Source organism: Desmodus rotundus, chromosome 8, assembly GCF_022682495.2.
Source record: "Desmodus rotundus isolate HL8 chromosome 8, HLdesRot8A.1, whole genome shotgun sequence".
NCBI classification, from domain to species: Eukaryota; Metazoa; Chordata; class Mammalia; order Chiroptera; family Phyllostomidae; genus Desmodus; species Desmodus rotundus.
Genome location: NC_071394.1, coordinates 64599451 through 64614719, shown reverse-complemented (window position 1 = coordinate 64614719; position 15269 = coordinate 64599451). Strand labels below are relative to the sequence as shown.

The following is a 15269-nucleotide window of genomic DNA, read 5'->3' as shown; positions in this document are numbered from 1 at the left end:
CCAGAGTCTAGTGTCATAGGCTCATTGCCAACCTGCCTCTTCAATTCACAAGTAGAAGCACAGGTGCTAAAGGAGATAAATTTCTGGGTAGAGGATGTCTTTTATAGATTTTAAAACCTGTGTCTTCTATCCTAAGTTAAATGTATTTTTAAAATTTAAATTTGTAAATGGCAGGATTTGGGTCTATATTAAGCTGCTTCTCTTCTCCCATCCACGGTCTCTTTACAGAGAAGCATGGGTGGCAGCAGTAGAAACTGCTCCTGCTGCAGAAACTGCAGCTGCTCCTGCTGCTCCAAGAACTCTGAGATGTCTGCCTCCAACTTTCCTGGGATGGGGACAGAGCTCACAGTCTTAAAGTGTCATTCAATATTTCAGGATTCTCATTGATTTATCTGTCAATCCATCCATACTTTCCTTCCTTACTTCCATCCATCTATCTATCTGCCCATTCCTCCCTCCATTCAACAAATACCTTTTGAGTACTGACTAGGTTTTAGATGCTGTGTTAGGTACTAGGGCCTAACAAGACAGGTTAGAGGGTAGAGTTCTTACCTTCTTAAAGCCATCTGACTCTCATTACTTACCTCTCTCTCTCTTTCTTTCTCTCTCTCACACGCACATCAACTTACATCACAGGCAGGATTTAAAAGTATTCTTGTTATTTCTAAAATTGGTTTCCAGTGTAAGAACCCAATTTCATCTCTTCACTGAAGAGTAGCCTCTTTATGGTTAACTTTCTGCCTGCACTTTTCTTGCTTAGATCTTAGTTCTTCCCAGGACCGGCCCTGCTTTCTGCCTGCTCTTATTTGCTTGCACAATATCCCTATCTAGACAAGCCCTCTCCTTGTATCCTGATCCATCCACATGCCCTAGTGCCTGCCTCAAGTCTTCCATTAAGCCAATCACATCCAAGAGCAGAAGTGTGAATTCTAAGGGTCTAGGTTGCATAGTATTTTCAAACACTGCATTTTTAATATACTTGAATGGGAGTTAAGTGTCCTTGGAGGAAAGAAGTCCCTTCAACAAATGTATTAGGAACCATTCAAATTTTAACTGAGTTGAATGAGTATGATAGAAATTTATGGACATGTTGAAACAGAGAATATGGACATTTAATGGCCAATATATTTTTGTTGAGTTCCTAAGCCCTCCTCTACCTGGGGCTAATTAAAAAACAAAGGAGAATCTGATTCTGTTTATTGCTCAGAGTCAAGTCTCATGGCTAAAATTAGCTCTTAAATCACTGGGTTTTATGCTGCCACATTCATGAGGTCCCCTGTGCCCATGCTCTTAGACTTGCTTTCTCCCCTGCTGATTACCTGTGATTATTACCTGGTCAAGTTGTCAGTTGGCTGCCACTAAGCACCTTCAAATTCATATCAATTCATTAGCTTCCGGTCATCACCTTGATCCTGGATTTTATGCCTAGTCTTTTTTTTGTGTGTGTGTGTGCAATGGGATTGAGTCACCCCCAAAGGTATAAACTTGTCTCCCAGGTTGATGTGTGTGTCTCACACAGGATTCTGATTCTGTGATGTGCCCAGGCAAGCCTCAAATTAATTTCATGGCAAGAGATCTGCTGTAGTTATGTGACGATGGCTTTCTACTTTGTGCGGCACACCAAAGCTCTGCCCAGTCAAAAATGAAGTCAGTAAAACAGAAGGCACACCAGTCATCTCACCTCTATCCTAGGTTTATTTTCTGGGTGTTTTGTCCACTGTATGTGTGCTCAGGTAAGGTGTCGACTCAGGGGCAGAACCTTCCCCAGGAAAATCTTCCAGTCTTTCCTGGGTCACCCCTCTAGCATTGTGTTGGTTTCTGGTTTGGCCACATCATATGGGAGAAGTTACCGCCTTGTTTTTAAATTCCATTTCCCCCAATGACAAGCACAGAAAGGAGTCCATTAGGAAAGCTTGTTATAGTAACTCCTACAGCATTATCTGAATTGACAACATGTGGGTTTATGATGTTATTAACAGATACATAAAGAAAGAAAAAATCTTAGTTATCAAATGAACCATTAGAACTTTTCTCAGTTGAAGTATAATCAATGCACAAAAGATCTTTGTTCACCCCTATCTGGACTCATTTTTGACTATTAAAATTCTCAAAAATATGTAACAATGCCTCATCACCTTTCCTTTGTATATAGATATTAATAGTTAATTAGGCATTTGAGAAGAGTAGATAGGGTGTTCAGGAATAGAACAACAAACCCCATAGCTCTAAAACTAACAGGAATAAAACAACATGGCTTTTTATTTCAGGCATTTTTGTAGTTGTTGTGCTGCCATCTAGTGACCCAAATGAAAAAATAACATGCAAACATGGTCTTGCGGTCTCACTTGCATTTTAAGTCTTTAAGTGCTGCCTTAGGGTAGTTTTTAAAAATAATTAAACTTGTATATATTAAATATGAAAAAGGTATCATTCTTATTTTCTAACCATTCTCACTTATTCTTTCTTCCTCTGCTACAATAATATAATACGCTCATTCCGGAATTCCTCTTTTATATACCAAATAAGAAGATATTAGAAGAGAAACTGACATCTAATTAATTAAACTATGTGTGGTTTTGAGCCATATGAATTTATTTTAGATAAATTTTGTTTTTTCCAGTTTTTACCTGAATAATAGGCATACTGATGTTTCACACGCATCCCAGTTAGTTTAGAGTTAATGCCAACTATTTACCATATTTTTGGACTATAAGACGCACCCCCTCGATTTGGGAGGAAAATGGGGGTGCGTCTTATGGTCCAAATGTAGCTTACCTGGCTCGCTGGGCGTGGGGGAGAGGCGGCGGTAGAGCGCGGTCATAGGAGGCAGGAGGGTAGCCGCTGCAGGAAGCAGTCGGTGGCAGGAGTGGGATGATACTGTGGGCCCTGGGCTGGGAGGAGGGGGTGTCCCAGTGGCGGTGTGAAGCAAGGGAGGCAGGAGCGGAGTCCCCCCTGCGGCATATTATAGTGCTAGGGAGGAGGATACAGGCGGTGCAGGTACATTAGGAGAAGAAAGCCTGCGGCGCCCCAACATGCCTCCATCACGTGACTGGTGTGTCCCCCATTAACATTAACACAGGTAAATACCACTGCAGGGTCACCTGTTATTGTGGCCCTGCAGCTGTTGCAAAACTACAACTCCCATAGTGCTTGGACAGGTTGGGGTGATGGGAGCTGTAATTTGGCAACAGCTGCAGAGCTACGCAGGTTGTGCACAACTGCTGCCCCCATACAAGAGTGTTACACAACTTGTGCCCCCCCAGCAGCAGATCTCCCCATAACAGTGCGTCATCCACTGATGTTCTCAGCTACAGTGTCCCCATAACTGTGAAGGACACAGTGCTGATACTTCTGTCACTACTGTACTTTGTTGTAGAAAGATACGATAGCGTACAATAGTCTCCTGCTGAATCTACCGTAATTGTGGAAAGATGTGAAAGCAGGAAAGGATTTCTGCTTTAAAGGATGTTATTAAATATTTTACCACATTTTTTGTTTCAAAATTTTTTTCCCTATTTTCCTCCTCTAGAACCTAGGTGTGTCTTATAATCCAAAAATACGGTAGACACTGAAACCTGCAGTCTTACATGTTCTGTGTAGAACACATCCTGATCATCTTCACAAACACAAAGAATTTTGGGTCAGTGGTCCTGGAGAGAGAGTCATTTGTCACCTCATAAATATATCATCTCTCCATTAAAAGTTGCACCCTGGAAACCTAGCAGTGCTCAAATTCAGCAAATTGTTAATTCTGATGGCCTACTCACAGACTTCTAAGGGTATAATCATCTGAATATTATGACACAGTTCAAATTAGTTTCTGTCCTATGTTGAAATTTAAAAATACCTGCAGTGATTCTACTCTGCAGAACAGAAGGTGGCCGATGCCGACACCTGGTCATCCCAGAAGCTCCTAGCCCCAATTTTCTGTGGGCTCTGTGCATCTGAAATGCCATTGTTTGGAAGCCTGCACACAATCAGGAAAATGACCCCCACTCAGTAAGGACAAAGTGTGGCTTCAGTATTTGAATGGATATTTTATATAGTATATAGTATATAGTACATAGTACATAGTATATAGTATACAGTATAAGAATACAGTATTTCAATGAACTCAGCACTTTGAGCCCAGGGAGAAGTTGGAAGGAAATTTTAAGTTGGATGACAGTTCTGGGCATTTAGTAATGACCCACACTAGTGGGGGGATAATGTTATACTGGAAAGGTAACACCTGAAGCTAAAGAAATCATTTTCCAAAGAGACCTGAACTAAGATGATCAAAACCCAGTAAGTTTCAATCATGTCAAGCAATATTTTGTTCAAGAAGGTATTTGTCCTGGGTTCATCATTTACTCACTGAATATTTATTGAATGTGTATTAAGTCCAAGGCACAGTACTAGACAATAAGGGGAATGTCAGTGTCCAGACTCATATCTATACCTGATGGGGCTCATGGTCCAGGGAGATGGCTACCCTGAACAGATGTTTTAAAACAGTTCTAGCCTGTGGAGCCTGAAGATTTGAACCTTTCTGACTGACACTGTTACATGTGTGTCCCGCATGGGGTGTATGGTGTACATATAGCACTCCAGCATGACTATGGAAAGACTACTTGAGAGAGAATCAGCTGTGCATCACCACTAATTGATGAAAGCACCACACCTCCTAATTTCAAGGGATTTAATTAACACACCCAGTTATCACTGATCAACCTATTTTAGTTTCACCAAAGAGGCAATCTATTAAATTACTTTCACCTCCCAGGACTCTTGTCACCTGACTTCCAGCCTCACAGGACTCTCCTGACCCAAAGCCACTTCATTCTTCAGAGTAACAAATTGCTGCTGTTCTTTAAAGTAAGTTAACATGTCAGCCAGTGAGGTGATAAAATACCCATCAAAGCCACTAACCGCAATGTTAGACTTCATGTCTGAAGACAGTAAATGTTCTGAAGGTCAAAGTGGTTGGACTTTTGATGTGTTGGACCAGGATCATTCCCTGTCCTTCCAGAACACCTGTGGTATGAACCTCAAATCCTAAACCAGCTTTCAGGCTGGAGACTACTGTGCACTCTCAGATTCTTGGCCACATGTCCTGCTTTTTGTCTGCAACTTCCTTGGAAGGCTCCCACCAACTGCCTTCACTGGTGTGAGGGGAATGTGTCATCCAATCCAATTCAGAATTTGGGTTCATTATTGCCACCCCTCAGTTATCAACACAGATATACAAACTTTGCCATTCTTAGTTTTACTCTGCCTTGTCATGTGCTATCTCTTTTCATTAAAAAAAATCACAACGCTGAACTCTGCATTCATGTCTTTATTAGTTTAGATGATCAGCCCACCTGCCTTACTATGAGTTCAGGCATTCACTCTTGCATGCACCAGGAATTGTTAATCCCACTCTCAAATTAGAAAGATAGCAGAGGAAGTTTTATTTTAATAAGCATGCAAAAATCAAAGTAGTAAATTTAAAAATAAGTGGCCCTCCTTCAGGTAAAGGAAAATATTAGGATAAAGTCAACCATATTTATGAAGGAAAATTTCAAACACCAGCTCATGTTTTTTTTTTTTTAAACCCTGGTCAAATGTATTTTCCTTTCATTGATAATCAAAACCAGGTCATCTTTACAGGAGCTAGAATTTTAATACATCATGGACCCTTTGTTGGTTTTATTTAAGTGTTAAAACATATTATTATTTCAATCCTTGGTGTCCATAATCATTTTTTTTTGCTTATGGTTAATTGTCATATGACTTCCATACACCTCTATACCTACATATAGCATTATTCACTATTTCATTAATATCAACAATGCACAATATGAAAATAGTGAAACTGAAGTTTTGTGAAATGTGCGATGAAAGAAAAATGGGGTCCAATAGCCTTTTTTCTGTATCTTTTTTTTCTATCTCTGTTTCATCTTCTTTGAAACCTTACTGTGAATGCTACATTTATAGGAAAGGTGATTATTACAAATGCCAAATGTTTTCTTATTTGATCCTGTCATCAGTAACTTTGGTTTTTTGGTGATTGCATCTCTTTCATTCATTGTTCAATGTGGAAACTGAAATACACTTGGAGTAAGGAGCACCGAAAATAGGCCAGGAACCAAGCTCTCCAGGGCAGGTTTCCCTTCTTGTGAGGGCTCATTTGAAGGAGGCTCTCACCACCCTGCCCTTGATGGGCTGTGGGGGGCGCCAGTTCCCCACCAGGGGCACTGGGGGCTCATTCTCAGCACTGGACAGTAGGCTGCGCAGCTTGGCCATCTACAAGGGGCAAGAGAAGGTGATCAGATCCACATTGGACCAAGTGGACATAAGTGTGTGAGACAGAGTTATGAACTGATGGTTTTTAAACAGACAAGCAACCCATAATACCTGCCCCCCACGTTCAGTACAGAGTTACCAGATGACCCATTCCTGGTGATATAGACCTTTTTATTTTTGTGTAAAAAACGTTTTATTTAATACAGGACTGCCATGCCCTCCTGAATTGCCCTGCCATGCCCTCTAGCCTTTCCTCCTGAATTCTGAAACAATTCTTTTCACCTGAGTGTTCAGTATGGCGTATATACCTCATGTAGGAGGGTGGACAGTGTTGGTGCAAATAATACATGTAAGTAAATGGCATTCATTGGTTATTTTTTAAAGGGCAGAAAGAAATGACAGTCATGCTACATTTTAAATCTTCAGATGATAGATGTTCTTAAGGGAGAGGAATTTAGGAAATTCTTACCAGTAATGCTGTAGTTCTGTATGAAAACCATTTTAGCTTTCCTCCTTAAGATAATTTCATTTCTCTTTTAAAATATTTATACCGGTGAACCCAATGGCTAAACCTGATTTGTTGATAAAAATGACCATGTGTATATGAGTCCACAGCGTCAGCAATAAAGAAGCATCTGTTTTAGGGACAGGAGACTCTGGGAAACTGACTTGACTATTAGACATTATCTACTGAGGGTCCGGGCTGTGTGCTATTCACCTGTTTTAATCTGTTCTTATCCATGTCCCTGCCCACCCTTTTCTCCAAGTCTTTTCTTGAGAGTCTCTTTAATGTATGTTACCAGGGCAATCTTTAGATGAAGAGTAATAAGGGAGGACTGAACAGAGAGGTCAAAGGTACTGGAAGCAGACAGACCAGAGGTAGAATCTCGATTTCTGCACTTGGTCATGTGATAATGAGCAAATTGCTTACCTTTTCTGAGTTTCAATGTACTTACCTGTAAGATTCAAGAAACAGAATACACCTTATAGAATGACAAATCTCTTCCATTGGCACCCCTCTCCCCAGGCCTGGAGTTGCCCTCCCATTTCCTAACCAGTGTTCTGTACTTGGTTGCTGCCAATTAACAAAGACTAACTGGTGTTAATCAAAACCCGTAAGTGTTTCAAGAGCATAAACTTGGTCATCGCTTAGCATGACAACCCCCTTGAAACAGTTTGTGTTATCCTGGTACCCTTAGGAAGTCAAGTTGTAGGAAGTTGAACAGGCTGACTGTAACTACCAGGGCCAACTATGAAACCTCTCATGTAGAGCTACTCTGTGAGCATCTGTGAGGCAGCTGGATACTTTCAATTTAGCATATGTTTCCATGGAGCCAGCCAGCGATGAGTCCCATGCGTGCCTCACCTGGTCGGAGCTCACAGTTATGGGCTCCTTGAGCAATAGCCACACGATGCACTCCTCACAGGGTGGTGTGGTGAAGGAGCCATGATAGGTCCAGTAGTCACGACACGCGGGGAACAGGCAGGATGGGTCAAAGTTTGTGAAGGGTGCCTCCTTGCCCTGCAGAGCAGACAGGCAGGTAAAGTGGGAAGGTGAGATAAGTGGGTGCTCTGAGTGCTCATACCACCCTCCCCAAGGCCCTCACCACAGTATTTGTCAGAATAAATTCAAAGGCAGTAGTAAAAATGAAACTTTTAAACTAAGTGCATGCCTTTTAGATAAAAAGCAAAGGGGAAAGCATGCCTGCATGGTCTAACTTTATCTGGGACAGTCATTGTAATATTTATTCCTTTTTAACTGAAAGTAGAACTGTAATTCTATCACTAACAAAAAGTGGAAACATATCTAAACCACAAAAGAAATAATTCATATCAGTTAATGCTTTTGGTCTTAATGATAAAAAACAAGCTCACATTTATATTGGATACTGAATACTTACTTTCTATGGTGGCAAAATGTACTAGTATTTGATTAGAACAGTCCCAAAGATAATTAAAATGAGTCTGTTAATTAGAAGAGTCTATGGTTAAAGTGAAAAAAACATATAGGTGCTGCCCAAGAGAGAAAGGGCAACCCCAGGAGCCAAACATATTGCCTCTGCAAATGTGTGTGTCCATGTGCTGTGGGTGTATGTTGTATGTGTGCGTATGTGTGTACATATGGGGTGTCTGTGGTGTGTGTTGCATGTGCAACGTAGTGTGTATGAATGTGGTATGTGCATGTATGTATGTGGCATGTGTGCATGTATTGGTGGATGACCACTTTCATCCACTTTACTGACAAAGTAATTACCTGACAGACTGACAGAGAGCATTAAATAAGCTTATGTATGTGAAATTGCTTTAAAAACTATAAACACACAAATATGATGGCATGTATTTGTTATATATGTGCTTAGCATATTCATCAAACTTAGTAACAGACTTTAGGTGAAAAAAATACACTTGAAATATAAAAAGAAAAAATTGACAGACCTTGCTTTCTGATCTTAGAGGGAAAGTGAGTATCTTTTACCTTTGTTTTAATTTTATCCAGTGCATCAAGAATCAGCTGGAATTCACCCTTCTCACGTCCTATCTGTAAGAAAATAGAAAACCAATAATTACATTTTTCCCTTCTCCATAATTTGGTATTGTCTTAAAAACCAATTTTGATCCATCCATCTGCAGCCAGTGTTTTATGAATCTGCCAGGAAATCATATACTAAGCAAAAACATAAGTTTATTTATCTCCCCAAATTTTAGAGTACATATTTGCTGAACTAAACTTGGACTCCAAGCCTCTAAAGTACAGAACCACAAAATTACATGTTGATCTGCTTCTATGTCCTTGACATTCTCTTCAAAGTCATTCAATTTTTTTAAAAATAGAATTAAAACTAGGATGGACTCAATGTATCTAAAATTAAACTCACTGTCTTTTCAGTCAGATCCACTCCACTTCCTGTTGTGTTGGGTTGAAGCAGGGAAATGACCCAGTGAATTAAGAACGTAAGACAAATTAGGTCATTTGAAAAGAAAGAAGCTAGATTTTCACCCCTGGCTTAAAATCTAGATTATGTTACCACTAAATTCTTGTGTTGATGATACTAAGTCCTCTCAAACCGATGCTGGCTCAACAACACACATATTCCCTGTGCTGTCTTAGCTGGGCCCATGAGTTCAGTGGCCACCCTAAACCACAGGGATGTGCCAGCCCTGGGTATCACAGCATCCCCAACATCTCCTTTACTGGGCAATGGGTATGAATAGTGGGAAAGAATAATGGGTCCTGCCCCATCAACACCATAGCGAGTACCTTCAAAAACTTGACCCCGGCCTACTCTACACACATGCACTCATCTATAGATTCACAACTTGAGAAATATGGCAAATGGTACATTTTTAAAGGGAAAGCAAACATTTTGAGCTGATCTTAGCAGAAATATCTTAATTAGTTAAATGAATATTGAAATTCATTTTTTCTCCCCTTTAAACAAAAGGAGGGAGTGAAACTCATGTTATCCTAAGCTTCGGTAAGGAAGTCAATTTGAGAATAAATAACATGTCAATTTTTACCTTACCTTCAGAAAAATGCCAACCACGGCTGTTCCATCAGGTTGCTTCAGAGCTTCTGCAAACGTGTTGTACTTTGGATTCCAGTGAACCAAATGCAGCTGGAAACACAAAATGCAGGTTATGAGGTGAATTCCTAGTATGAGGAAGCAAGCATCGAACTATTCATCAGAAACTCAATAATTATTCAGTCTAAGGTTGCCAAATGCTTTCATAGAAGTTGACAAAATTCTAAATATTAACATGTAAAATTTTAGTGACATTTTTAATGGTTTCAAATGTATATAAAGTTAGGGTAAATAGATTTAGGATTTGTAATAAACAATGAATACAAATTGAACTTTTAATTCAAAGATTTGTTTTAGTTTTGCATAGCATTACTTCCTTTTCTGACCCAGTGAAATACAGAGCTATAAACAGGAATCTGCTAACATCCTAAAGTCACAATTAATTGGGAAGTAGGGGAGGAAAAAAAAGAGACATGAACATTTTTATATCTACTTCCTTTTTGCAGCCAGTGATAACCTAATCCTAATTTAGAATGTAGGCACCAGTTAAATTAGTCAAAGGCCCTTACTGAGTTACATAGAATGGCAAGAAAATATGATAGTTCATAGCAATTAAAACTATTCTATTCAAAGTAAAAGTGTGAGATAACCCCATGCACAGAGGTCAAACTGCAAACCTTGCCCACATTTGTAAGAAACATACTAAACTGCTCAACAATAGGGGAAGATGTTTAGAGGCATTCACAGTAGTTCATCTGTCCTGCCACTGGCTTTACAGATAAGCTGTGGAGAAATGGGATAACCACAAGGAACTATTTGGGGTCTTCCAGAGTTGGTTTAACCAACAATTCAACTGTCTAAGAAAGTGTGCAAGGTGCTCCTAAATTCCTATGCTAACTGGAGCCTGCCTGAGGAAAGAGTGGGGTGGGAAAATGGCATGATGCTCATCTCCTGGGCACTTGTCATCTCTTAAAGACTTGGCTTTATGGAGAGAACATGCAGGAGGCTATAGTCTTAATTCATTGGAATTTGGTGCCTTGAGCTGAGCTACAAATCATGCTTTTTTTAAATGGGTTAACTGAGACAAAGAGTAGTATTTGCTCATATTAAATTTTGTGTGTATCTAAATGTGTGAATAAATATGTGTATATATAATCACACACACAGTTATGCACACTCTTCATTAAGAGACAAGAACATGAGCATTAGCCAGAATTACTGAATGCTATTTTTAAAGCATTACATTCTTTAAAAACTAAGGCAGCCTAGGGTGCTGGACAAGAAAATGAGCTCAGATGCCGGTATGCGTAAGGCAGAGCCCTAGATCCAGCACTCCTTGGCTAAGTAACTTGTCTGTGCCTTGGTTTTTTCATTTGTAACCTGTCTTGTAGAGTTGCTGAGAGATCACACAAGTCAACTCTTGTAAGCACTTAGTAAGTGTTAGTTACCTTTATCTTTTCAGTCCCTTTGGGTCCCTGGTCTTTTATTTTTTCTATTCAGCTGCTATTCAAGTTCTTAAAATCACCTGAAAAGCCTTCCCTTATGGTGCTAACAACCCTGTCCGCCCTTAACTGTCTAGCCTAGAATGCTGGGCAGCTTTAGCTCAGGCTGAAATGATTACAGCTCCTTTCACAACTACAGGCTTGATGCAGAAGTGGTGGATGCAGCTTCATGGCTTTTCTGTTCCTCACTGTGTGAGCCCCAGAGTGACAGCTGTGCCTCCTACCTCCGCTGAGTATTTGACTCCATCCACAGTGTGCTCAGAGCCGTGATCATCAGAGGAGCCCCAGTGAAGGTGGAACTGGCGGAGCCGGTAGGGTCCACTGAGAGGACCACCTCTCAGCACTGTGATTCAGAGAAGATAATTCAGCAGTGAACTCACCCCTCTTCATGATCCCCACTTTAAACATGTGCTCTGATGGACAAGGCATGATGGGCAAATGGGTGGGCCACACATTGGCCCCTTTCTCACAAAAGAAAGTCTTGGGATACATCAAAGTCAGTGGTGTCTCCCTTCTGTCTTACTTGTTTGCTTGTTTTATTATTTTAAAATGTCAATTTAACATTTATGAAAATAAAATTAAAACAACAAGTGAACAGTAAAGATATAGAAAACTAAAGTGTGGGTTGGTCACGTGGAGCAGTGGGAAGATGTGACTCACAGTTGAGAGCCAGACAGACGTAGGTTCTAGATGTTGTCCACACCTCGATAGCTGTGTGCCCTCAGGCAGGTTGCTAAATTTCTATGAACCTATTTCTGCATCTCCATAAAGGTGATAATAATACTAACCTTTCCTAGCTGCTCTGAGGATTAAATGAGATTAAGGACTTTAACTGTTCATCACAGTGCCCAGCATGGCAAGCACTGAGAAAATGTGAATTCTTTCTCTGCACCTGTGTCCAACTACACTTTGCTTTAAGATTCCAAGGAAGAGCTTTTGCCCACGTCTAATTTAAACCATATCTGTTCAGATAAGATGAAATCGGAAAGTCAAAAGTTTCCCAGGAAATCAATCAATCAGTGTGGACAGCTAAACTAGATAATTCTCCGTAGCATGAATTGGAACTTGTTGTCCAAATACCTCAAACCTGTCACTTAATTTGGTTTCATGTCACTCAGCCTGGGGAGTAATTTAGAGGTTGAAATATTTCTTAAATGATATTGGGAACTATCCAGAAACCTTAAAATCAAGATTTAGCAGTATAAGCTGGACCAAAACAGAATTCAGTTCTAGAAAGAACTGATTATCTACCAGTGCTGAGGTGACCCACTGAAACCACAGTATACATACCTCTGAAACAGTAAATTGAGGCTCAAATGAGCTTTTTCATGTAGAGATGAGTGGTTTGATTTATTGTGCTTTCCTGTCCAACCAATAGGAACAGTCATTATCTCATAAGTTCAATTTATTAGAATAAGCTATGTGATTTTTGCTTACCACAATGGCATTTCCATGTGGTCCAACTTAATAGATTCTGTTTAATTTTGTAGTTTATGCTTCAAAATGGAACTTGATTTACATAGAGAAGGGAGAAAAAAGTAACAGATAGCAATATGATATTATTGCTTAAGAAAATCCAAATTTCTATGATATTTCTGACTTGGAATTATGACTATTATTCTTTATGAAAACATCACTGAAAATATTTATTTATGTACATCCATAAGAATATTTAAACTTTTTTTTACAAACATAAGATGTTATAAGATGTATTGGTATACATCAAGCACAAAAATATTCAAGGAAGATTCTTACCTTATGTAGAGTGAAATAATGCATTTCTAATTAACATGTTTTTATTTCACTGATTTGCTTAATAGTGTAGGTAAAATAAAGTTTTTTTAAACATGTGATTTTTCATTTTTCCACAAACACAAAAGTAAATTGTTAAATACTTCAAAACACTCACCAAAAAGATTAATCAGATAAACCCTGATAAAGCATTAAGGGTAAGTCTTCTTGCCCTGATTTAATTAATACAAGGGCCTTGTTCACTCCCCAGAATTGGCCCCCACTACACACCAGGGAAAGTACGGCCCACTTTGTTTCTTTGTTATGTCCCTAGCTTTGTAGAATGGAATCTCTGACAAACTTGGGAAGAAGCCTTGAGTGTGGGCCATTAGAGCATGGAGAACACTCAGCACTCACCTCTACTCAGTGCCACCACCTCCCTACCTGTCTCCATCTTAGGGGTGCATGCAACTTTTACCCTGGGCATGAGCCATGCTGCAGCAGCGAAATGCCAGGGGGGCACATCCCTCTTCAGTGCACACACATACTTCTTTAAAACCAGAGCAAAGCCAAAACGTTGTCTCCATTTTCAGAGATGAAATGTCCCCTCTCCCCACTAACTCTTTGACTGTGCCATAAGTTACATTTGCCTGTTCTGATGTTGAAACCTCCACGTGCTCAACCTGAGGGTCATACTTACTTGAACGATCAAAAGAATCATCAAACACAACCCTGCAGGTCTTCCCATTGTTGAGGATGGTCTTGCAAGAGCCAGGGTCATAAGAAGCTGACCATGGCAGCAGAGAAGGGTCGTACTTAATGTCCTTAGTATGCAGCTCGATGGGCGACTGGTTGTCTCCCTTGGCAATTGGGTAAAGCTCATGCCAGTGGTCAGGACCTACGACATCAAGTTGAGGGGGTTTATTAATTTGGTAGCACAATCCAAACCCATTTTCTAGTCGATTAAACCAGCAGTGACTGAAGAAGTTTTTGGATTTCAGACGGGGCAATCCAAGGTTCAGAGTGTGAGACAAGTGTGTTACTAGTATACCTGAAGACTCTATTAACTCTTGGCCTTCCCTCTGCTTGCTCAAGAATACAGTCTCAAAGGCTTCTTTTTGAAATGGGCTTCACCCCTCCTTTGACCAAAGCCATCTTCTGTCATCCAGCTGGAAGAAAAGCACTCACCACAGGTGGTTTTCAGAGCATTTATTACCCTGTCGCAGATGAAACCTGCTGCAGGCAGAAAAGGGGCTCCTATTCCTGCCTGCACCAGGCTCAGAGAGGTTAGTGCCTGTCCAGTGCCAGGAATTTTAGTGACATGCAGAACTGGACCTGTGATGACTGACTTCTCAGAGGATGTGTGCTCTTGGCGAGTTACCCAGCCTCTGTAAGCCCTGTTCCCTCTTAAAGTAATAGCAACTCTACACTAGGGAGAACTTCCAACACAAAAGGAAAGAAGGGTCTGCGGCTTTGGCACTTGGTAAGTGTGTAGTGGAAGTCCAGTCCGACCCCTTCCCCCACGTTTTCTGTAGTTGTCCGCTCTCTGTGCAGTGCAGAGTGCCTCAGGAACGTTGGGGACTCACCATTGTGGCTGGCGTAGCCCCACTCCTTGGCCATGGTCGTCCTCTCGCCGGGCGGCTGCTGCCTGCTCTGCGAAGAGTCCCCGCACGAGCGGTGTTTTTTATTCAGGTCCCCACACCCCCTCATGACCTTATTAGGTTAGCATGGGGGCAGGGGGCTAAGCTGGTTGGAGTGGTATTCGGGAGGCGGGGTGGGGGAGGCCGTTGAATGCCAAGGGCTGGACAGCTGTCTGGTGGGGTGGGAGGAAGTCCCGCATGCCACCTCCCTCCTGACCTGTCCCCTGCATCTGCGGTGCCTTTCTCCTGGTCCCCCATGTTCCCCGATGCATTACTTTTGGGGGAGGGACAGAGTGTCTCAGCCGTGCTTAGCCGCCACCTAAGACCCCCGGCAGCACTGAAGGCTGCCCTGGATGTAGCTGTGCGCTCCCCCGATCCCCTGACGCCGACTGGAAGGAATGCGCTTGCTTGCTGGAGGGTGCGAGACTCCCTTGCAGGCGACTTGGAAAGTTCTAGGGACACCGATGGGAGGGAGAGTTGGGAGGGCAGGTCCCCAACTCTGTTATCCGTGCAGTCTGAGGACAGCGGCCTGTCCCGGAGCTGCAGCAGGAGGTTCCTGCTCAGACTCAGGGTCCTCTTGGCCAGGACACTGGCGGGGCCCG

General features: G+C 41.4%; 1 protein-coding gene across 1 annotated transcript; it reads right to left on the bottom strand.

Moving 5' to 3' along the window:
* Window positions 1–5305: 5305 nt before the first annotated feature.
* On the bottom strand, window positions 5306–14733 carry CA3 (carbonic anhydrase 3). Its single transcript, XM_024578288.3, has 7 exons — window positions 14614–14733; window positions 13728–13925; window positions 11521–11639; window positions 9795–9887; window positions 8747–8809; window positions 7637–7792; window positions 5306–6270 (listed from the first exon to the last, which is right to left on the bottom strand). Exons 1-7 carry the CDS (start codon window positions 14645–14647, stop codon window positions 6151–6153), a joined length of 783 nt encoding a protein of 260 aa, XP_024434056.3. The 5' UTR covers window positions 14648–14733; the 3' UTR covers window positions 5306–6150.
* Between the last annotated feature and the right edge of the window lie 536 nt (window positions 14734–15269).

Coding starts and splice junctions, on each gene's coding strand:
- CA3 (XM_024578288.3), bottom strand. CDS start 14,647: ATGGCCAAGGAGTGGGGCTACGCCAGCCACAATG. Junction 9,888..11,520: donor GAGTCAAATACTCAGCGGAG/GTAGGAGGCACA, acceptor TTGTGTTTCCAG/CTGCATTTGGTTCACTGGAA. Junction 7,793..8,746: donor TGGATAAAATTAAAACAAAG/GTAAAAGATACT, acceptor TCTGCTCTGCAG/GGCAAGGAGGCACCCTTCAC.